General features: G+C 43.2%; 1 protein-coding gene across 1 annotated transcript in view; it reads left to right on the forward strand.

Moving 5' to 3' along the window:
* LOC144499605 (gamma-secretase subunit Aph-1b) overlaps positions 1-21310 on the forward strand; it is a 76727-nt gene extending 55417 nt beyond the window's left edge. The window contains exons 5-7 of the mRNA XM_078221753.1: positions 12856-12983; positions 16385-16508; positions 20725-21310. Coding sequence (XP_078077879.1) covers positions 12856-12983; positions 16385-16508; positions 20725-20741 — 269 coding nt within the window. The 3' untranslated portion in view covers positions 20742-21310. The remainder of the gene's footprint in view (positions 1-12855; positions 12984-16384; positions 16509-20724) is intronic.
* The last annotated feature ends 3915 nt before the right edge of the window (positions 21311-25225 follow it).

Below are 25225 nucleotides of genomic sequence, written 5' to 3' on the forward strand. Positions count from 1 at the left end.
GTAACACCATGGTTGACTCTTAACTGTTCTCTGTGACCTTGCAAGCTATTTGTATCAAACCTGCAGTGGTTGAAGAAGAAATTTAGGTGCAACTAGAGATAGATAATTACTGGCCTTGTCAGCAATGCCCACGCCCTCAGTATAAATTAAAATACAAATAAAGCTACAGTCTGGAGCCTGGAATGCGGGAAGGAAGTAACCAGAAACTGAAAACATTTCCTAGACTTGGATTTTACTTTTCCCATGGTAATTATTGGTGTAAGGCACTGTGTGTGCAAAAGTACCAACCTCAACATTGCAATTTATAAATCAAAATTACATTTAGGGGCCGATTTTACCAAATTGGCTCTAAGTGCCGGGTGCGGTCGTAAATCAGACCCGCGCCCGGCAGCCGCGCTCCAGCGCCCGCATACGCCTTTTTTCGGTGCGGGTCCAGTGGGTGGGGCCTAGCGCATTTGCATCTGTCGGAGCACCGAACTGCGCATGCGCTGTTCGAAGCCGACAGCATTCCGCACGCCCGAGCGCGAAAGTCAAAGGCAACACTGACAGCACTGCAGTCTGCACTGCCTTTGACCCGGGGGGGGGTAAAATGGTTGATGTCCTACTAAGAAATGCCTAGTTGGAAGCATGGATTTAGAAAGTAATTTTCAGTCTAATTGGTTATTATTATGATTTGAATGTGTCTGGGCCCGGAACACAACAACAGTAGGTTAGTACTTAAGTGCTGAACACAGTTTTTCTGAAGCTTTATCATAGAATTATAGAATCCTACAGTGCAGAAACAGGCAATTCGGCCCATCGAGTCTGCACCGACCACACTACCGCACAGGCCATATCCCCATAACCCTATCTCTTCGCGGGGGGCGGGAGATTCTGACGTCTCTTCCCTGAGGGGGAGGGGGGGGGAAAGAATGTGACATATCCCCCCCCTGCCAGGGAAGAGACGTCACATTCCCCCCCCCCCCCCCAGGGAAGAGACGTCACATTCTCCTCCCCCCCCCCCCCCCCCCCCCCCCCGGGAAGAGACGTCACATCCCCCCACCCCTCATGGAAGAAATGTCACATCACCCCCCCCCCGCCCTCCCCAGGAACAGATGTCACATCTCCCCTCCAGGATCGCAAGATGCTTTCGACGGACACCAGCGATCTAGGTAGGTCAGGGGCGCGGGGGGTTGGGTTTGCTGGCGGGGCCTGCGTCCCAGGGTGGTCCAATCGGGGGGGGGGGGGCGCGTGGGCGTGTGTGTGTGTGGCTGCCGGTGTGGTTCGCGGGGGTGATTCGGCAGTTCGGTAGCTGAGTTGAAGCCCTATCGGACTTGTCTTCAGCAACACGATAAATGCACAGGTGCCGATCGGATCGGAGCCTCAAAGTGGGAATCCTTGGGTAAGTTGGGCGCGGGCTTCATTATGCTGATTTAAATGCATGCAAATGCATTTAAATCGGCCCGCTGGCCGGATTGGCGCCCGGATCCGCTGAGTGTAAAGGCGCGATTGGCCTTGGGTCGGGTCTGGACCGCATTTTAGGCCCGACGCCCAACTTTACCACGATTTCACGCCCGTTGAAATTTTGGTAAAATCGGGTCCTTTGACTTTGTTTCCTGCATTCTGTCAGATAATACTTCAGTTTGTCAATTCCAGCTATAACCACACAACTATTTGGAATTCTGAGGTGAAAAAGCAAAGTTATACTAGATATGTAAGGGCAATTATATAAGTGTAAAAGTAAGAGACTGTTTCCTTTATAGGCAGAAAAACAGTTTGCAGTCTTTAACAAAGTTGTAAATACTTGAAATATATTTTAATGTTTATAGAGACTGTAAGGAGCAATAGAAAATGATACTGGGAAAATAAATTAGGAAAACAAATCTCTTGAATCAGATTAAGTACAGCACTTGTTTGAAGGCTGGTCAATTAAAAGTGCTGTTGCAAAAGGTGGTGCGATATTGATTTGTTTGCCAATCTAGAGCACTCTCCTATGAGGATAGCAATGTAGTAGTTATCTGCGCTTTATACTGTCTGCAGGACCTGAGAACTGGTTGAGGATGGCACACTAGAAGGAGGTTGCCAAGGTAAGACTATATGGTAGTACTGTTTAACAGGTGGATGATCCAACGATGCATGCCACAGAGTGTTGCCTGTCAATATTTAGTACTGCCTTGTGCTCTAATAGCTTTTTCATTGCTTGTGTTCTATCAGACCACATTCACACTGCAACTGGCACCCTTGCACACTCACACCCTTAAATGACTTACTGCATAAAATCATTGAAATACAATTGAAATGCATGATGCATGAATGGACACATGGGATGGACTGCAGATGGGCACATGGCTGTTGTATGATCCATTTGTTGTAGGGAATACAACAGTGCGTGTCACCCTGTTGGCATTCAGTGGGAAAGGAAATTATACTCTGGTCATGCTGAATGGTGTATCGTCACTTGTTCGATATAAGTGTGGAGAGTACATCGAACATAGAACAGTACAGCACAGTACAGGCCCTTCGGCCCTCGATGTTGTGCCGAGCTTTGTCCAAAACCAAGAATATTGCTTAATATTGCAATGATCCTTATGCCAAACCTATAAAGAGGTGGAAGCAGAGGTTGAAGAAGATGGCGATCTAAATTTTGACTGGTTCTGCCATCCTTATTGCGCATTTTGATTTTGGGTGTTCTTCGGGCAGATGACACTGAATTACAACTGCTTTTGTGTTGATGCTGTCATTTCTGTACAGTCATTGCTCAGTAGGTGTGCCAATGGTGTCAAATAAATTTGATGGCTTAGTAAATGCAGACAATGCTGCTGTGCTGCTGCCTGGTCTTTTATCTTGTACTGCTTCAAGATATCCATTTTGTGATACTTCAAAACCAATCTTCATAATTGGGTTACAATCACTGTGGAGACCAATATTTTTTTAAAAGGCATCTGAATTTCCTGTGATCAACTGGAAGGGTCTCATAACAAACTTTAAGTTTTAAGATTTTTACTATAACAAAAGATACATCGACTAACACTATAACACTACTGCTGTTATATCTACACTATCCCATAAGTGGATGCTTCATTCTGCTAGAATCAGTCCAAAGCTATTTTCACCTCCTTACGGCTTGCTTCCTTTTTCCTTTTCCAGGTGTAACATTTCTAATCCCTGAACTGACTTACTTGGTGAGGGTTATCCTGGACATTCTTCCCTCTCGGCAAAGCTGGGCAATTCTTCCAGCCTCATTTAAATCCTCAAAAACTTGACCCTTTCAATCCAAGTGCAAACTCTTTTTTTAAAAAAGTTTATTTATTAGTGTCACAAGTTGACTTACATTAACATTGTAATGAAGTTACTGTGCAAATCCCCTAGCCACCACATTCCAGCGCCTGTTTGGGTATACTGAGGGAAAATTTAGCATGGCCAGTGCACCTAACCAGCACGTCTTTCAGACTCGGAGGAAACCAGAGTACCCAGAGGAAACCCACACAGACACGGGGAGAACGTGTAGACTCCACACAGACAGTGACCCAAGCTGGGAACCCGAGTTCCTGGCGCTGTGAGGCAGCAGTGCTAACCACTGATTTTTGTCTGACCCTCATTCGGCATAATGAACAACAGAGACTACCTGCCTTTATCTTTCTGTTCTCTCGTACGCTCTGCTGTATTGCTCTCTCATTCTCTCACGCACTCGTCTTGCTGACTAACCTGTCTTGTGAAGTTCAACGATATCTTAAACTTGTAAGCTGATAGCACAGTGGCTCACTATGGACCCTCTCAAAGCCCATCTCCATGACAAAGTGAATCACAGGGGCCTTGTCATCGGTACTGATGTGCACAACAATTGTTGGTTGTTCCACCTCCCTCTTGGGTGCTCTGCAGTCACTCGATGACGTCCTCGACCAAGACAGTAGGGAGGCAACACACCATCCTGGATTCATGTCTGTGGCTGTGGAAACACGTGTTATCGAATCGCCCATCACTATTGCTCTTCTGGTCTTTATGCTTCCCCGGCTGTACAGCTGATCCACCTGTAGTGCCTTGGACCTGCCTCTGGCGGAAAGCCCCAAATGAACCATATATCAGTTTTCAGAGCTCCATACTTGTTGAAGAGTGAGATGCATTCAGAGGACTCCTGCATTACCTGTTTCTTTCTGCTTGATTCTCTGGTGTTCACCTCTTCCTTGTCTCTACTCTTAAACTGCGTGATACCCACATCTATAAACATGCTATCCACAAAGCTCTCAAGCTTGTAGATGTGTGCCAAAGTGACACAAGCTGCTGCTCAAGTTCTGAAACACACAACTTGAGCTGCTGTAACTAATGACCCTTCCTGAACATATCCTCAATACAGGGATGTCCTGGAGTTCCCACGTAGACAAGATTTGCACACCAGGGGTCAGAGCTGCCCTCCTATTCCATTGCCTGTTAGATAATCATCATAGAATCATAGAAACCCTACAGTGCAGAAGGAGGCCATTTTGCCCATCGAGTCTGCACCGACCACAATCCCACCCAGGCCCTACCCCCACATATTTACCTGCTAATCCCTCTAACCTACGCATCTCGGGACTCTAAGGGGCAATTTTTAACCTGGCCAATCAACCTAACCCGCACATCTTTGGACTGTGGGAGGAAACTGCAGCACCCGGAGGAAACCCACGCAGACACGAGGAGAATGTGCAAACTCCACACAGACAGTGACCCGACCTGGGAATCGAACCTGGGACCCTGGAGCTGTGAAGCAGCAGTGCTAACCACTGTGCTACCGTGCCGCCCCAGCTTTAACAAGCTTAATGAAGCTTGTTAAAGTGAAATAGTTGTATTTACTCACAAGCAATGAGATTAGTAAATATATATTTGTAATTACAATTTTTAACATTTTATCTGTTGTATCAGCAAGCTGTTGATTCCCTACAAGTAATTGGGCAATGCACATTTTTGCTCCCTTGTGCTAGTGTAGAAAGCATAGAATTGTAAAATAAATAATATTGGGGTTTGGCAAATGGTGATTGAGAATTTCCATGATCTTTCCATTTACTCAGCTATTGTGCTTCTGACTTGTTTCCCATCTATATGGTAGAACATAAAAATTGCAACAGCTTGTATCTATCATAGAATCACACAGTGCAGAAGAGGCCCTTCAGCCCATCAAGTCTTCAACATGTGAGAAGCCCCTGCCCTATCTAATCCCATTTACCAATTCCCACTGTCTCCAAATTCCCAATTAAGCCACTCTGTTCAAGTGCCACACAGTTCAGAGCCGCTTTGTTTAGAAGTGTCCATCCAGTTTCATATCAAAATCATTGATCGCCTCCACTTCCACCATACTTGTGCGTGGTGAGTCCAGGTCATTACCATCTGTGTAAAAAAAAAACACTTCCTCATTCTTCTTGTATCTTTTGCCTAAAATGTTAAATCTGTGTCTCCTAATCCTTCTGCCATCTTATGATTCATTATACATTTAATTTATACACTTCATTTCTGATCAATGTTTCCAAAATGTTTGCACTTTTTAAAATCCAAATGTTTTCCTCTTTTGCTGTGGTTCTCCAATGTTTTGCAAATAAATTGTAGTCCGTCAAGGTATATAAACCTTATTTTGCTGCAGCAGAATTATATTTTCTCATCTTGTGAAACAAACATTATGCAGTGCCTTTCACAATCACAGGACCCAGGTCCCAGAGCCAATTGCTGCTTTAAAACATACTCACTGCTGTAATATAGGAATGAAATGAATATTGGCCAGGACACCTAAAGAAAGGAAATTATTCACATTGTCAGCCAGCGTATTTCCGCATTGGGATTGTTTATGACTTGGAAAGTGACTTGCAGGTAGTGGTGTTCCATCATCCCTGCCTTTGCGTTTCTAGGTGTTACAGGTCGCAGGTTTGGGAGCCGCTGTTAAGGTGCTGGGGACAGGAGGACTCCAAATCCTTCCAGAATTATCTGCATATGCTAAAATCTGAAAACAGTAGTTTTTTTCTCCAATCTTTCTTTATTTGCTAAAAGGGATCTCCCTTATTTTCGATATCCAGAGTATCACAATTTCAGACAGTGAACAAAGAAAATTACAGCACAGGAACAGGCCCTTTGGCCCTCCAAGCCTGCACTGACCATGCTACTCGACTGAACTAAAACCCCTACCCTTTCAGGGGCCATATCCCTCCATTCCCATCCTATTCATGTATTTGTCCAGATGCCCCTTTAAAGTCACTATCGTATTTGCTTCCACTACCTCCCCCGGCAGCGAGTTCCAGGCACCCACCACCACCTGTTTTTTTAAAAAAAAACCTGCCTCATCAAGATCCTGAGGGACAAGATTTATGAACATTTAGAGAGATTTAGTATACTCAAGAATACTCAGCATGGCTTTGTCAAGGGCAGATCGTGCCTTACGAGCCTGGTGGAGTTCTTCGAAAATGTGACTAAACACATTGACGAAGGGAAAGTGGTAGATGTGGTTTACATGGATTTTAGCAAGGCGTTCGATAAGGTCCCCCATGCAAGGCTTCTAGAAAAAGTGAGAGGGCATGGGGTCCAAGGGGCTGCTGCCCTGTGGATCCAGAACTGGCTTGCCCAAAGGACACAGTAAGAGTTTTAACAACACCAGGTTAAAGTCCAACAGGTTTATTTGGTAGCAAATACCATAAGCTTTCGGAGCGCTGCTCCTTCGTCAGATGGAGTGGAAATGCACCGCAAATTGCCCAAAGGAGGCAGAGAGTGGGTATAGATGGGTCTTTTTCTAAATGGAGGTCGGTCACCAGTGGTGTGCCCCAGGGATCTGTTCTGGGACCCTTGCTGTTTGTCATTTTCATAAATGACCTGGATGAGGAAGTGGCGGGATGGGTTGGTAAGGTTGTCAACGACACGAAGGTTGGTGGGGTTGTGGATAGTCTGGAGGGATGTCAGAAGTTACAGAGGGGCATAGATAGGATGCAAGACTGGGCGGAGAAGTGGCAGATGGATTTCAACCCAGATAAATGCGTAGTGGTCCATTTTGGCAGGTCACATGGGATGAAGGAATACAATATAAAAGGAAAGACTCTTAGTACTGTGGAGGATCAGAAGGACCTTGGGGTCCGGGTCCATAGGACTCTGAAATCAGCCCCGCAGGTGGAGGAGGTGGTTAAGAAGGCGTATGGTGTGCTGGCCTTTATCAGTCGAGGGATTGAGTTTAGGAGTCCGGGGATAATGATGCAGCTATATAAGACCCTCGTCAGACCCCACTTAGAGTACTGTGTTCAGTTCTGGTCACCTCATTACAGGAAGAATGTGGAAAAGATTGAAAGGGTGCAGAGGAGATTTACAAGGATGTTGCCTGGATTGAGTGGCAGGTCTTATGAGGATAGGCTGAGGGAGCTCGGTCTTTTCTCCTTGGACAGACGTAGGATGAGAGGAGACCTAATAGAGGTATATAAGATGTTGAGAGACATAGATCGGGTGGACTCAGGCTTTTTCCCAGGGTGGAAATGACTGCTACGAGAGGACACAGGTTTAAGGTGCTGGGAGGTAGGTACAGGAGAAATGTTAGGGGGAAGTTTTTCACACACAGGGTGGTGGGCGAGTGGAATCGGCTGCTGTCAGTGGTGGTGGAGGCAAACTCAATAGGGTCTTTCAAGAGACTCCTGGATGAGTACATGGGACTTAATAGGATGGAGGGTTATAGGTAGGCTTAGAAGGTAGGGATATGTTCGGCACAACGTGTGGGGCCGAAGGGCCTGTTTTGTGCTGTAGTTTTTCTATGTTTCTATGTTTCATACATCTCCTTTAAATCTTGCCCCTCGCACCTTAAACCTATGCTCCTGAGTAATTGATTCTTCCACCCTGGGGAAAAAGCTCCTGACTATCCACTCTGTCCATGCCCCTCATAATCTTGTAGACTTCTATCAGGCCGCCCCTCAACCTCCGTCATTCCAGTGAGAACAAACCAAGTTTCTCCAACCTCTCCTCGTAGCTAATGCCCTCCACACCAGGCAACTTCCTGGTAAATTTTTTCTGTACCCTCTCCAAAGCCTCCACATCCTTCTGGGTGGCACGGTGGCACAGTGGTTAGCACTGCTGCCTCACAGCGCCAGGGACCTGGGTTCGATACTCGGCTTGGGTCACTGTCTGTATGGAGTTTGCACGTTCTCCCCTTGTCTGTGTGGGTTTCCTCCGGGTGCTCCAGTTTCCTGCCGCAATCTCAAAAGACGTGCTGGTTAGGTGCATTGACCCGAACAGGCGCCGGAGTGTGGCACTAGGGAAATTTCTCAGTAACTTCATTGCAGTGTTAACGTAAGCCTTGTGGCTAATAAACAATAAACTTTGGTATTGTGGCGACCAGAATTGAACACTATATTCCAAGTGCGGCCTAACTAAGGTTCTATGAAGCTGCAACATGTCTTGCCAATTTTTAAACTCAATGTCCCGACTGATGAAGGCAAGCAAGACGTATGTTTTCTTGACTACCTTCTCCACCTGTGTTGCAACTTTCGGTGATCTATATACCTGTGCGCCCAGATCTCGCTGCCTATCAATACCGTTAAGGGTTCTGCCATTTACTGTATATTTCCTATCTGTATTAGACCTTCAAAAATGCATTAACTCACATTTGTCCATTATAAGTTGAAGCTATTAAGTATATCTATTTCATAGCAAAACTGGCATGATATAACACCCACGTATGTTTGATGGAAATTCTCCTGTCTGCTCTAATGCTGCACAATTCTTTCGTAAAATATTTTTATATTTGCGACGTTTCTTATATTTTTCGGGAGGGAGCCGATGTAGACTTTGAATTTCCATCAAAGAATACAATATTGGCTCTAAATTCTTTTTAAAAACTACAGTTCCTTAAATTTCCCTGAAAATACTTACCAAGAACTGTCCACCGTACATTGAAGTAGCTGACTTTATTGTGTATTATTTGTCGAGCTTTTTAGACAACTGAATAAACCTGGCAATAGTCGTATTGTGTTAAGCCTGGTCAATATTCTGGCTGCTCTTAAACTCGCTGGGGTTAAATTGATTAACCCTGAAAACAGGTACTGGTGGTTAGCCCACACCAGTTCAGTGGAATCGTCAACTTTGTGCTGTCTGCTCATGATAATGATTTTTGCCTGCAGCCAGCCACACCTGCGTTGTTCATTGGCTGCAAGTATCAGCAGGGGGCTCCATATTTCTACTAACTTTCACTCCCTAAAACAAACCTGCACCTTTTAAAGGAGAGCTGTCCTGTCATTGAGATAGGAGCTGGGGGTTGTTACTTCAAGGAATTTGTCCAGGAAAAGAGTAAAGAATGGAGAGCTGGAAAGGAAGAGCGATTTCCTGTATAGGGGGTGGGGGAGGCAGAAGGCTCTGTATGCACACAATGAGAGGCTGTAGGAATAGATAATCAGAGGTCAACAAGAGTTTGCCCCAAGGAATTGGAGGCAGTGTCACAAGATGTTTTAATAATCTTGTACAAGTGGCCAAGAACAGTGAATATAGCTGCAAATGCTCTATCCTGCAAACCACATCATTAACCTCAACCTGCTCAATTTGCAACAGCTCTGTCAACCAGTTCGTATGTGTGTACGTGTGTCATTGAGAGATAAGTGAACACATTGTTTTTTTCAACTGTTGAATTTAAGAAGGTTGTTCAGAGGTGACAACGAACATTTGCATCTTACAGGGGTTCCATGAAACCAGGGAAGACATTAAATTTTAATTGATTTAAAGGTAGAAGCAAAATATAAAACATGAAAGACTTTTATGTTCGGGTAAGTTCAGAGGTTTTTAAGGTCAATGGTACCTGAGATGAAAATGGAAAAAGGTATTGAAGGAAAGGAGTGTTTAATTGATTTGAGTTGCTGTGGGGAAATCTCTGAAGACCAGCAACTTTGTGGGGAATGCTGAGAAGCCATGAAAGTTTTGAATTGGAGCCACCACTGTGTTAAATCGGGAATCTTTCTTTTAGGACACTTTGTTTCTGAACCTCCTTTTGGAATTCCACATCAGAGTGGAAGTGTCTCAGAAGTCGCGAAATGTACCTTTATAAAAGTGACAACAATGCCTTGACTTGGGTAATATATACTGAATTTTTATGGGTAAAACCTATAAAGAGATGTTGTCAAAAATGTAGTTGAATTGTGTACTTCAGACCAAACATGTTCACTGGGGGTTGTTCTGTAAGACTGTTTTAATTATGTAACTTTTATCTTTAATAAATCTTAGGTATTACTAGACTCTATGCTTTTGAAATCAGTGGCTTCTCATTTGCACAGTTGGGGGCAAAAAAAAGGTTTATGATCAGCGCGATAGACTTCATTCTGCGGCCTGGCTTGCTCTACAATCACATCAGCTATAACAGTTCCCTCTTCATTTCTGTTTGCTGAGTATGGCCTGTTTGTTGCACTGTACAGTCCCTTTAAGATTGCCATATGGCCAAACACTTGAACGGGAGTGTGGTTGTGTACTGTCTCTTTGTCCCACACACACACACACACACACACACGACATTCTGAATTGTTGTGCACCCACATAACCTAGAGGGTACTTTTAATCTAAACCCTCGTCCCCTTTCTCCTTTCAGCTACTCTGAACCGAAACATCCCAAAACAGTGTTGTAAGACAGTGAAGGCACCATCACTTGATTGCGCGCTTGCGACCAACAGTTCATATTTCCACTTTACGTAACCTAGAGAAAGGCACAGAGGGGAGACCTGCATACTTTGAGACATTGGGCAGAAGCACAATGCAGCCTGGGAAGGACAAAAGGAGAGGACAGCTTGCCTGAGGACTAGGTTTGCACATTAGTTCTGCTACAGAGTCCTCAACAGGTCAAGCTACAGAAAAAAAGTTGTTAGGGTGTACACAGCAAAATGATTGGTGTGTTGGAAAGTCTACCAGAAAACTTATTAGAGCTTGGAGTCTATCCTTTCTAACGTAGAAGTAGCGATTAATTTCAGTTGCACACTTGTGTAGCCGAACATGATGCAGCCAATTGTCTTGGCTTCCACTGCATTACAAGCAGTAATCGCTCAGTGTCTGATTGCTGCTGAGTGAAAAAAGAATATGCACTGAAATATTTCAGTGCTAAATACACCGGCTGCCATCAATGTCTTTTGAAAAGCTGTAGGTGTACAATATATTGTGACTGCATGCGGAATGGAAGCTGACTGCTGCCAGTATTACTGTCAAGTGTTCAAAGGGGCTTTCAGGGTGTCACAGCAGTCCCGCAACCTGACCACCAACAGATTACAAAAGGCACTGAGAAATTGTACTGTTGCCCAGTTGCCACCCTTTGGTTTGCTATTTTGTTTGTATTGCAACTTACACAGAGGACTGCTGCAGGATAAATGCTTCATGAGTATCAAAGATACCAGCGTTTAACCAGCATGATGTGCTATCCAGGGTCACACATCAGCTGCACTCAGAGAGGAATTCCCTTTTGCTCAGGTACATGGCAGAGTCGACATTCGGCACCCAGAAAGCAAAGTGTATACTGTCAGTGGCACCCCATACCATGGGGAAGCCTGCAATCCTTAGATACCTTTGTGCTAATTCTGCACAATCGTCTCTGTCTCTGTCAAGAGGGAATGAAATGACGTTATCTCTTTCTGCTAAAGAGCCTCAGTGACCTCCCTTCTTCAACAGTGTTCTACAAACTGCAAGGTATTGCTAATAGCAGCAGCTGTCTAGAAGAAGCAAGACACACAAAGACAGAGATAGATAGGTTCTTGATTAATAAGGGGATCAGGGGTTATGGGGAAAAGGCAGGAGAGTGGGGATGAGAAAAATATCAGCCATGATTGAATGGTGGAGCAGACTCGATGGGCCGAGTGGCCTAATTCTGCTCCTGTGTCTTATGGTTCATAGCCTTGGTCACTTTCATGGTCACAGGTAATATGGTCCCTGCCTTGTCCTGAGGTGTAAGTTGTGGTTGAAGCAGCTAGCAGATTTCAGTGACCTCTAATGAAGGACAGATATCTCAAACATTGGTTATCACTGAAGTTGAGGTCACTAAAGAGTTGTTCCCTGTACATGTTGGATGAATCCTTATCTCAGTTCTCCTCCCTGTTCTGGCAGTGGTCCTGTTCTGAGTGGCTTCTCTTCATTTTCCCAGTCATGCTGTATTCCAAGAGGAAGATTTGGTAATGCATCCATGTCTGGACGAAGCTAGTTTGTGCAGATGCCGTGAAGTCAGCACAAAGAGCTTCAGCACATAGCCATCTCTTGAAACAACTATAGAAAGCACAAACAAGTGTAGAATTGTAGCAACAGCTAGGAAAAATAAACCAGCAACTAACCTGTATGATATTGATGATGATTTTACATACCACTGGTGATGGGTTTTTCATGCAGCTTAATGTTGTGTTCAGCTGTGCAAAGCTGAGGGGGTTTAGGCCAGAGGTTGAGTTATAAAATGGCAGCGCTGACTGACACCATGATCTACATGCTTCTGGTAGATATTAGGTTTTTGCAAACTAATCCCTTTACCAATATGGTGCCAACCTCAATTTGCATTCATAGTGTGCGTGCAGTGCGGATAACATTTTGGAACCTCAAGAGGGCCTCTTGGCATGGAAACAACAAGTGCAACTAAGCCCAATTTCACCCTTTCACCACCTTGTGTTGCGACTAAATTTATGCCACCACCTCAAAACTAAACCAAACGGAACGCTCATATTTATTGTACAGAGCATTAACTTTATTGTTCTAAAATGGTACTACTACAACTTGCGATGAACGCTGCCAAGAAACAATGCTGTGGTTGAATATAATCTCTATATTGCTGGTTTATTTCTTCGGGCTGTTGTTACAACTCTACACTTTTTAGTATATGCACTTGTTATGTTCTCTTGCAGATTGTTCTGTTATAATTCACCATTTCATTATATTTCCTTTTTTTAACAGCTTTTATGACCATGGCCATCATCTTGCTGCATACATTCTGGAGTGTGCTATTCTTTGATGGATTTGAGAATAAGCGATGGGTGGCTATTGCAGCAGTTATTGCAACACACTTTCTGGTGTCAGGACTGGTGAGATTTCTACTCTTGGATTTGTTCCAGATATCGTGCATGTTAAAGTATGTCTGAACTCCTGTGTTTTATACCATTTGATGGTTTTCATCAGTTTCTTGAGGCAATTAGGAATAGGTAACACATGCTGGCTTTTGACACCATCCCACAGAAGAATAGAAAATTGTAAACTCACAAACTAGTGATAGTTTTTTTCCTTTCTCTTCCTCTTGTATTTTAAAAACTTTGATCAAATCACTCCATGGCCTTTTACATTCTAGGGAATGCAACCCTTGTTTGTTTAATCTCTCCCTATAGCTTAACCCTTGGAGCCCAGGTGTCATTCTGGTAAACCTACATCCTCCAAGGCCAGCATATCCTTCCTGAGCTGAGGTGCCCAGAACTTCACTTAATACTCTAGGTTTTTTAAAAAATTCATTCGTGGGACATGGGTGTCTCCGGTTAGGCCAGCATTTATTGCCCATCCTTAGTTGCCCTTGAGAAGTTGCTCTTGAGCTGCCTTCTTGAATCACTGCAGTCCATGTTCTGTGGGTTGACCCACAATGCCATTAGAACATAGAACATAACAGCGCAGTACAGGCCCTTCGGCCCTCGATGTTGCGCTGACCAGTGAAACCAATCTAAAGCCCATCTAACCTACACTATTCCAATATCATCCATATGTTTATCCAATGACCATTTAAATGCCCTTAATGTTGGCGAGTCCACTACTACTGCAGGCAGGGCATTCCATGCCCTTACCACTCTCTGAGTGAAGAACCTACCTCTAACATCTGTCCTATATCTCTCACCCCTCAATTTAAAGCTATGTCCCCTCGTGCTAGCTATCACCATCCGAGGGAAAAGGCTCTCACTATCCACCCTATCTAATCCTCTGATCATTTGTATGCCTCTATTAAGTCACCTCTTAACCTTCTCTCTAACGAAAACAACCTCAAGTCCCTCAACCTTTCCTCGTAAGACCTTCCCACCATACCAGGCAACATCCTAGTAAATCTCCTCTGCACCCTTTCCAATGCTTCCACATCCTTCCTATAATGTGGCGACCAGAACTGTATGCAATACTCCAAGTGTGGCCGCACCAGAGTTTTGTACAGCTGCAACATGACCTCCTGGCTCTGAAACTCAATCCCTCTACCAATAAAAGCTAACACTCCGTATGCCTTTTTAACAACCCTATCAACCTGGGTGCCAACTTTCAGGGATCTATGCACATGAACACCGAGATCTCTCTGTTCATCCACACTACCAAGTATCTTACCATTAGCCCAGTAATCTGTAAACTGGATCTACAATTAGGGAGGGAATTCCAGGATTTTGACCCAGTGACTGTGAAGGAACGGCGATATATTTTCAGGTCAGAATGGTGATGGGCTTGGAAGGGAACTTGCAGGTGTTCCCATTTATCTGCTGCCCTGGTCCTCCTAGATGGCAGTGGTTGTGCGTTTGGAAGGTGCTGTCTAAGGATCTTTGGTGAATTGCTGCAGTGCATCTTGTAGATAGTACACACTGCTGCTATTGAGCACTGGTGGTGGAGAGATTGAATGTTTGTAGATGTGGTGCCAATCAAGCAGGCTGCTTAGTCCTGGATGGTGTCAAGCTTCTTGAGTGTTGTTGGAGCTGCACCCATCCAGACAAGTGGAGAGTATTCCATCACACTCCTGACTTGTGCCTTGTAGATGGTGGATAGGCTCTGGGGTGTCAGGAGGTAAGTTACTCGCCGCAGTATTCCTACCCTCTGACCTGCTCTTGTAGCCACTGTGTTTATGTGGTGAGTCCAGTTGAGTTTCTGGCCAATGCTAACCTCAAGAATGTTGACAGTGGGGAATTCAGTGATGGTTACACCATTGAATGTTATGGGTGGTGTGGTGTTAGGTGTGGTCTTGGTATTCCAGCGTGGTTTAACTAGGGCTTTGTAGAGAACTCCATTCCTCTAAATATAAACCAACATTCCATTCTCTTGAGCAATTACATTCCTCTCCATGCTAGAGGAATGGCGAGACCAACTTTAATGATGGAGCATAAGAAATCGGAGCAGTAGTGCGCCATACAACCCTTCAAGTATTTAATGATCACAGCGAATCTTTTACTTCAACTCCATTTCTTGCCCAATTCCCATATCCCTTGATTACCCTCAGAGTCCAGCTTGGCTTTCGAGATACGGAACAATTGAACATTCACAGCTCTCTGGGCTAAAGAATTCTAAAGATTCACAACCCTCCTGAGTGAAAAAAATCAATGGGTCAGTCATGTAAAAGTTTAAAGTTAAAGTTTATTTATTAGTCACAAGTAAGGCTTACATTAACACTGCAATGAAGTTACTGTGAAATTCCCCTAGTCACCACACTCCGGCACCTATTCGGGTCAATGCACCTAACCAGCACGTCTTTCAGACTGTGGGAGGAAACCGGAGCACCCGGAGGAAACCCACGCAGACACGGGGAGAACGTGCAAACTCCACACAGACAGTGACCCAAGTCAGGAATCGAACCTGGGTTCCTGGCGCTGTGAAGCAGCAGCGCTAACCACTGTGCTACCATGCTGCCCAAAAGCATGTCCCAGTTCTAGATTCTGTAACTGAGATAAGTGGCCTCATCATCTATCCTTTCAAACACCTTCAGAGTCTTATGCTTCAATTAGATCATCATCATTCTTCTAACACCGAGAGTATGGACCCAATGTGCTCAGCCTCATTGTAGCCAAGGGGCCATGTGGATATTATCAGCACAGATATGGGATCTTCCTGGTCTGCATGTTTTTGGGTGGCACAGTGGTTAGCACTGCTGCCTCACAGCGCCAGGGACCTGGGTTCGATTCCCAGCTTGGGTCACTGTGTGGAGTTTGCATGTTCTCCCCGTGTCTGTGTGGGTTTCCTCCGGGTGCTCCAGTTTCCCCCCTCAGTCTGAAAGACGTACTGGTTAGATGCATTGACCCAAACAGGCGCCGGAGTGTGGCGACTAGGGAATTTTACAGTAACTTCATTGCAGCATTAATGTAAGCCTTACTTGTGACTAAAAAATAAACTTTAATTTTAACTTTGCTAAATGACATGGCAACCTGGAATCACCGCACATTCCTCGTTCCCTGCAAAATATTATGTATGTGTGGCTGCGCAAGAAAGAATTAAATGTGTCGTGCTTTGTAAAATCTGGCTACACACAAGAACAAAATTTTACTGCTCGCTACTGTAGCTCATTCTACTTCTGTGTAATGTGTCAGTGAGGAGATTCTTCTTAAAGCATTTCAGGGTGCTTGAAATCTGTTTGAGGTACATTTTGTATGTATTTGTTTTTTATTCAATAATGCAGAATAGTTAATTTTATATTGCAATTTCAGCATAACAAATGGACATAACGATACGGCACATATCAGACAGTGTTTATTTTTTTCTAATCCTATAGACATTTCTGAATCCAGTGTATGAAGGCAGCCTTATTCCAGCATACGTGATTATGGTCCTTATGGCAGGTTGGGCTTACTTTACAGCGGGTGGATCATTGCAAAATCTTCAACACTTCTTCATGTGTAAGTCCAATTTATTCAGATTTTGAATTAAAAGTGATAATCGCAAAAGGAATACTTGCACTGGTTTTAAATATGTACTAGATTCGCCATGTTTATATTGTAGCTACATTTAAAAATATTTTACAGGAAAAAGAGTTTCATTTTTTTCACTGGATACTAAAATGGAGAGCAGTGGAGAGGTTGCATCTAAAGATTTGCTGAAAGATTTTGGTCAGTTATGCACTTGGACAGATAGATGGCAAAATATGTTTATTGCTGACATATAAAGTATTGCATGTTGAAAACCTGAAGTGTAAACACACAAATGAAGGAACAGTATTACAGGATTAGCTTGGGGTGACATGGGGGGGGGGGGGGGATTTTCTGGCCGTGTTCACCCCAAGACCGGAAAATCCCGTCCGAGATTAAGGGACCGTTGCACGGTCCTGTTCCATCCATTACGGTTCCCGTGGCGGACGGGATGGGAAATTTCCGCCCAGGATGTTTGTCACTTTCATTATCAAAACAATGTTAAAAATCACTGCAAAAAGAATATTAATCTAAATGGCCAAAATAGTGGAATCTGTTTTTCCAAATGCAGTGCTGAGGCTTTTGTATCAGTTAGACCACACTTGGATTACTTTGTGCAATTTTGATCATTGGCGAAGATGCAGAGAACAACATGATGCTCCCTGTGTAAGGGGGTAAGGCTATCCACCACTTACTGTGCAACCAACTCTCCGTCACTGTATCGAGTCTGAGTGAAACACCTTCAAAGGAATAATACTGAGCATGTAGGATGAATACATTCCCTGGAACCACCAAGCTCAGAGTAGATAAATGTGACTCCAAACAAAACAAACAAAGTGAAATAAAGAGGAAAGAGATGCTAATACTGTGAGGAGGAAGGAGAATGGCTCAACGGCGTTTAGTATTAGAAAATACAAAAAACAGCTGAAAGAATGATCAGAGATGGAGGTATTTAGAAATAGTGCGACTGCAGAAGTTAAATTTAACAGTAAAAATGTGTTTCAATATAACAACAGGGACAGGGGGCAGTCAGAGAGAGAAGAAGTAAAAAGTATAAATGGAACAAATACGTTTGAAAGTGTGGATGAACCCAAAACGGTCTATTATGAATGATTGTTTCCTTTTAAATTCACAATAAAGTATTTAAACAATATCGCCTTCCTAAACAGAAAAGCAAAATCGTTGATTACATAAATGTGATGGAAGCCTTGGGGTAAAACGGCTCAAAATAAATCTGTCTGCAGGAATAAATTGTACTTCTCATAGAGTGCTGAAAGAGAAACTAGGGAGGAGATGAGTGTGACAGTGAAGTAATTCTGAATCTGTCATTGGAGACAAGAAATATATCAGTAGACAGAATTTCTTCAAAAACGGAAGAAGAGTATCAAAAAAACAACTAAACATAGTTTGCTTCCAATCTAATTATCAGGAGTGATCTTGAGGACTAATCTCGTAAGCAGAAGACAATGTGGATTCAGAAAAGATTTTGCCTCAGCACACTTCCTTGACTTCTTGGAGAAAGTGGCAACCCAAGTGGATGCAACAGGGCTGTAACCTGGGCCTGAATTTTATGCTACCCCCACCGGTGGGTTTTGAGGCAGGAGGGGATTTTTTCCGAGGTCCATCCTGCCCCAACCTGACATGGTTTTACGGTGGGATGGACAGGGCCTTGGACGGGAAGCCTGCCTTTGCCCCTATTGATGCACTTTGTCAATTTTTGTTTGCATGTAATGCCACTCATTTTCCTTTGAGTGGTTGCAGTACAGACATATTCTCTCCATTTTTAATCATATCCATTTTATTCATAAAAAGACATGCTACTTGAATTTATTTTATTGTACAGGTAATGCTATCTTTTTAATACGTACCAATGTAATCTCCTATTTAAAAATACCGTGGTGATCCTTTCACTTCCCACAATAAGGGTGTCTACTGATCAGGGAAGAGTAGAAATAACAGAATTATTGTTCCAGTATAGTTTAATTATCCATTGATTGGGAAATAGGAAATAGAATTTTTAAAATCCATACAGGGCTTCTTCCTTAAGCAGTGTATTTTTATACCTACGTAAAGTTGAGGTCTGGGTTTGTCATATTCTCTCATTTTTCATCATAGTGAAATGTATCAGGTTAATGAATTAAATGTTGGTGGGCTTTCCTTAAATAGTGACTATAATTTGATCAGGCTTACGATTCATTGAGAAAGCAGGAATGTTGAAATGAAAACCAGGGAGCTAGATTTAAATAGAGCAGGTTTTGGAAAGATGATTAGCAAGGTGGCACGTTGTCTATGGATCACCAAAGTATTTTTAAATAAGAGATTGCATTGGTACACATTAAAAATATAGCATTACCTATACAATAACTTAAATTCAAGTAGCACCTATTTTTATGATTAAAATGGATATGATGAAAAATGAGAGAATATGACAAAGTAAGTAGAGATGAAGGGCTAGATTTTCATGGAATCAGGGAGACTCTCTGGAGGGGGTGAAAATGCTACCCAGGACCTAATTCTGGTGTTTCTGACCCCATTCCTGAGGTCTCTGATTTTCAGGAGTGCCTTTTAAAGGTCTGGGCAGGTTTGGGTCACAAGCCTTCATCCTGCACTCCTGACCTTGCTGGTTTCATTGCTGGGGAGGTACTGTGAACCATTGTTTGCTTGATGGAACCTTTTAAAAGGCAAATTCAAAAGGTCCTCTTCATGACCCCATGCCAGCATTGGCTCTTACATGCCCATTCCTCCATTATCCACTAATATAGAACCAATTAACCCTATAGTGACAATAGAATGCCTTGAAAAAAAACTTTAAAAAGTCATTTATTGATTACTTTCCACTTTCTAAATCCTTTTTATTACAGGTCAATAAAAATATCAACCATCCAGACTCTCTCTAAAGTATCAATTGCAAGCATTTGAACCCTCTTTTATCTTGTGAAATAAATATTGTGAAATTGACAGAGGAGACCAAGCATAGAACTGTCAATCGAGCAAATGTTTTCCCTGGTGTTTCAGTACTCTAATGGATTGCTGGGCTCTCAGCCAAGTTTCATAAGCCAGCAGAACATAAATGCTGCATTAACAATAAAATAAATCACACTGCAATTTGCTATGCTTAAATAAAACCGATCCATTAGTTGAGCATAGCTTTTCTGTATTATGGTCTGTAGGGTCCCATATTTCACCAGGGTCCTTAGTAATAGAGCATCTAGACTTGTACATTAATCTGGCCCAGGATAACAGGATATATTGTTGAAGGATAATATTTTGTGAATGAGGCAAAGCGTTTTGAAAAGAGCCTGTATTTTCTTCAGCTTGATTCCTAGTTTCTGAGCAGAAAGCAACATGTTAGTAATAGAAGTCTATTTGCCACACTTGAATATGAACGCTTAAAAATAAGCTAAGAGCAAAAGAGTTAAGATGAAAATCTACATGTTAGTCTTGCAACAACAAAGGAAAAGTGAGAAAGTAAGATCTCATTTTTATAACACCTTCCAGATCCTGAGGGTGCGGCAAAGCACTTCACAGTCAGTGAATTGCTTTTCAAGTGTACTTTTTCTTTCCCCAAAATGTACCTCGTTCATAACATTTGAAGAAGTGCATTCTGCAGTGTTTTAATTTGAAAGGTTTTGTAAAGTGCAATGGGATCCCACTTTAACTGAGGTGTCTCGATACAATACTCTTGATATTTACAAATGTATGTTTCATATCAGGCTTGCAGCCCGAGAGGTTCTACAAATTTTCCAACTCTTGGCTACCAAGACTTACTACATTGTGGCCTTTCCCCATTGCTCAGTAAGTGTCGTCACTGTTGGTTTGCAGGTAAACACTGCAGCCAGTTTGCAAACATCAAGATACCATAAACTGCAGTGATTTAAATTATCTGCTAATCTGTTTTGGTGATGTTGACTAATTGTGTACCTGGGACACAGGAGAGCGATGCTATTCTTCAGACACTCCTAAGTCTCTTAAATCAACCTACATTCAGGCCTTGTATTTTTTAACATCACACCTGAAAGATGATACCTGTAAGAATGCAGCACTCCTTTAGTATTCCACTGGGTATCCACCTACACTGCATTAATGTGGGGCTGGAACTGACAGCCTTCTGACTTGGAGGACATGTTGCCACCACTGAAGAAAGCGGACAGTTTGTTGTTAAGAACGTGATAACAATATCTTTTTTTTCTTCTCTCCTTTGCTTCAGGTAAGGAAAACAAATAGTATTGCTACACAGGCTGGCTCCTGATAGAAACACATTACCACTATTCCAGGATGAGATCTTGCCAGAAACTGCACAGTGCTGGAATACTAACAGCAACCTTGAACACAGTTGAAGCAATACCACAGTAAATTTTATTTACAGGGAACAATTCTAAATGGAAGAAGACAGAAATCCCTTGTTCTTCTATTTGACACTGGTTGCACTGCCTGCACCATTCTGTGTGTGGGTATGTGCAAGAAACCTTTTTTTACTGAACAGTGTTTGCAATTACAAAGCATTGTGCCATGATTAGGGATGGGAAATTTTTGGTTTTATGGTAACTGATGGGCTCTTGCTTTTTATAAATTAGAAATGTAATTCTTATACAACCTGGAAAATGGTACTCTCTATAAAAGGTGTTTATGCAGTGCTCAGTATAGCAGGGTAAATGTATAAGGTGTATTGTGGACCTGGAACCATTCATATACCAGGATTTTATTACAGTTTCTCCTTTAAAGTCATTTATTTTGACATTATCATGGTCATGTTTATCAATGCATTAAATAATAAAGTCTGATTATGAAATACTATATCTTGAGAGTACTTCAACTCGACTATTACCTCGGTGTTCACTTACTACCTCAAGCCATCGGAACCATTACAGTAATTTGGGCACATAGGGAGCAGAAAATTGAGCTCGAGTTCTGGCTCAAATACTCATGGAATTATGGCAGTTTACATTATGTGATTGGGTTGCACGCCTATGGTACTATCAACCTTTAGGTACCTTGCTACAGTCGTGGGGCTGCATTTTGCTCCGATTCCCAATGATGGGCTGGCAAGCTGGAGGTGACCCCCCACCTCAGCCATTTGCCGTATCCCAGCCGCAGTTAACCCCTGTCGAGCAACTAATTAGTTGCAATCAGAGCTGCCGGCTCTTAAAAGGTTGGCCATCCATGCCCAGTAGCTGCTGGCCAATTGGAGGGTGGCAGCTCAGCAGTCTCAGCAGCGCCACTGGGAGTGCTGGTCACTGCTGGAACTGTGCATGGAAGGCAAAGATGGGACGTGGGAACAGGCTACCCTCCCAACCAGGTAAATGGGACCCGGAGGAGTCCGATGGGGGAAGGGGTGGGCTTGTTGCCAACGACAGCAGGAGGGGACTGTTGGTTGGCCAAAGATACTTCAGCCCATTAAATGTAGTTTGCTTGGATAAATCAAAGTATTCCAGAACTACTTTAATTGCATTATTTAGCATGGGTCATCACTGAGATTTTCAGGCACTCTTCATTCCTCCTATCCCACATACACTACTTTTTGTCATTTCTGTACATCTGTATTATTTCACTGGTGATCTTCACAGTTTGCTTGCTCATTCCTTTCCTAGCTCCCTAAACTCTACCTGCAGGACCTCATCCCATTTTTAACCAATATCATTGATACCAACATGGACCGTGACCAGCAGCTTCCTTTTAATCTTTCATGGGACGTGGACACCACTGGTTAGGCCAGCATTTGTTACCCATCCCTAATTGCCCTTGAAGTGATTGATTTGCTAGGTCATTTCAGAGGGTGGTTCACCCATTTCTCTTTGAGTTCTCTACAGCTACCTGGTGATGACCTTGAATCTTGCACCATTGAGGCAACAGACCATCCTGGATTCACATCTGTGGCCACAAAATGCCTGTCTGTTTCCCTATCTATGGAATTACCCATCACTATTGTTTTCCCAAACTTTGCCCTGCCAGTGCACCACACCACCCACCAATACCCGGGGCTCTATCCACTCCAGCCGACATCACCTCCAGCATGTGTGGACGCAAGAAGCTTCCTGGAGTTTCCATGTGGAACAGCATGTGTGCTCAACTGAGCTGAGATGCTTTGCTTCTATTTGAATATTAATTGAGTTAACAGAAATGAATTTAAGATTTAAATGAAGAATCTCGAACTTCTCAAACTACTCAATTGCTTGCCTTGTGCAGATGTCATTTTATAGGGAGTTAACTTAAATGTTATAATTAGCTCATATAGTCTGTAATTCACTGAAAAATCTAGAACCCTTTAGTGGTACTATTCCCTGCTATTTAATTTTAACTTTATCCCTAGATCAGCTTAATTGAACAATATGTAATATAGTAAATGATCAAATTGGCATCAGTTTTTATACCAAGTCATTGATTTCATTTTACTTTACAATTAATTTAAAGTAAAAAATACAGTATACTCAACTCCGTGACTCTGTTCTGTGATATCATTTCACAATTACTTATTCACTCATTTGGTTCAGATTCACAAAGCTGCTCCATTCCATTCCCGGCCTCTACTGCTGCTCCGGCATTATCCTTTTATAACTTCTTAGGGGACCGTTTCTTTCTGCCTCAGGTTCATGTGCAACTGCCAGTGGAATAAAGGAACATTTGATTCCAAGCTCTCTGGTTCTGACAGGTTCCAGTCTCCCGTCTAAACGATTGGCCAATGCTGACAACTTCCACTACCAAATAAAGAAAGCTGATTTTCCTTGGAAAACTGACATTCTGGTTGAAAAGCTGATGGTTGTGTGGGGAATGGACCTGACCCTCGCCTTTACCAACATGGCCGACAGCCAAAAAATTTCAGAAAGCAAATTGTGGCAGTCACCTCGGGTGCCAGAGAAGAAGCAGCAGGCAGGCGAAAACCAAACATTTTTTCAATAGGAGATTTGACAGTCATAGACTTCTGACCAAGAAGATTACAAAGGTGGTCTGTTCTAAATGAAAAAACAACATAATGCTAAATGTACAATTAAAAGAAACCATTAATATTGAACAGACCATAAGTAATGGTGACAGCACACCCCATTATCGATCAGGTATAGACGTGGTTCTGATTTGGGGAGAACAGAAACATGATCAAAAGTTGGAAAGTTCTACAAGTTAAAACCAAAAATTAACAACGTGATGCTGACTGAATATAATGCAAGTACAATGAATAGATGTACATCAGAAAAACCTATGAGGAAATATGGGATCAATCAAATTTCAGGAAGGTGATGGCAGATTGGTATTGTCACCCATGTGGTTAACTCTTAAATACTCTTTGAACAAGGGCAGTTGGGGATGGGCAATAAATGCTGGCCTAGCCAGTGATGTCCACATCCCATGATCAAATAAATAAATCAAATGCAAGGCAATAGTCATAGAATCCTACAGTGCAGAAAGAGGTCACCCGGCCCATCAAGTCTGCACCGACCACAAACCCACCCAGGCCCTAACCGCATGCACTTACCCTAGCCAGACCCCCCCCCGATGCTAAGGGGCATAGACAATCCACCTCCCCGCACATCTTTGGAGTGTGTGAGGAAACCGGAGCACCCGGAGGAAACCCGTGCAGACACGGGGAGAATGTGCAAACTCCACACACACAGTGACCCAAGCCAGGAATCGAACCCAGGCACTGCAAGGCAGCAGTGCTAACCACTGTGCCACCGTGCCATCCCTAGTCTTGGTAATAGTGATCACAAAGCCATTGTGGTAAAATACACTACCTGGTTTGCTTATGTCCTTTAGGGAATGAATTCTGCCATCCTTCTGTCTGATCCAGTGTGACCCCAGACCCACAGCAACATGGTTGACTCTTAACTGCCCTCTGAAGTGATCTAGCAAGACACTCAGTTGTATCAAACTGTTAGAAAGCCTACAAAAAGCAATGAAACTGGATGGAATGCCCAGCATTAATATAGGTACCAAAAAACAACAGCACACCCTACCCTGTAAACTCCTCCTTAATAACATCTAGGGGCTTGTGCCAACATTGGGAAAGCTGTCTCTCAGACAAGTCAAGCAACAGCCTAATGTAGTCATATTCATAGAATCATACCCTACACGTCTAAGACACCACCATTACCATCCCACTGACGGGATAGACCCACTAGTGGTGGCAGTACAGTGATATACAGTCAGGAAGGAGTTGCCCTGGGAGTCTTCAACATTGATTCATGACCTCATGAGGTCTTATGGCATCAGGTCAAGGAGGGTAAGTGAAACTTCCTGATGATCACACCTACTGTCCCCCCAGTGCTGATGATTCAGTACTCCTCCAGATTAAACACCACTTTTTGATTTGATTTATTATTGTCACATGCATTAACATACAGTGAAAAGTATTGTTTCTTGCGCGCTATACAGACAAAACATACCGCTCATAGAGAAGGAAATGAAAGAGTGCAGAATGTAGTGTCAGTCATAGCTAGGGTATAGAGAAAGATCAACCTAATGCAAGGCATTCAAAGGTCTGACGGCAGCAGTGATGTGGAGATGCCGGCGTTGGACTGGGTTGGGCACAGTAAGAAGTCTCACAACACCAGGTTAAAGTCCAACAGGTTTATTTGGTAGCACGAGCTTTCGGAGCGCTGCCCCTTCATCACCCACTCACCTGATCAAGGAGCAGTGCTCCGAAAGTTTGTGCTACCAAATAAACCTTTTGGACTTTAACCTGGTGCTATGAGACTTCTTACCAGTCAGATAAAGCA

This window comes from Mustelus asterias, chromosome 1, assembly GCF_964213995.1.
Source record: "Mustelus asterias chromosome 1, sMusAst1.hap1.1, whole genome shotgun sequence".
Lineage (NCBI taxonomy): Eukaryota > Metazoa > Chordata > Chondrichthyes > Carcharhiniformes > Triakidae > Mustelus > Mustelus asterias.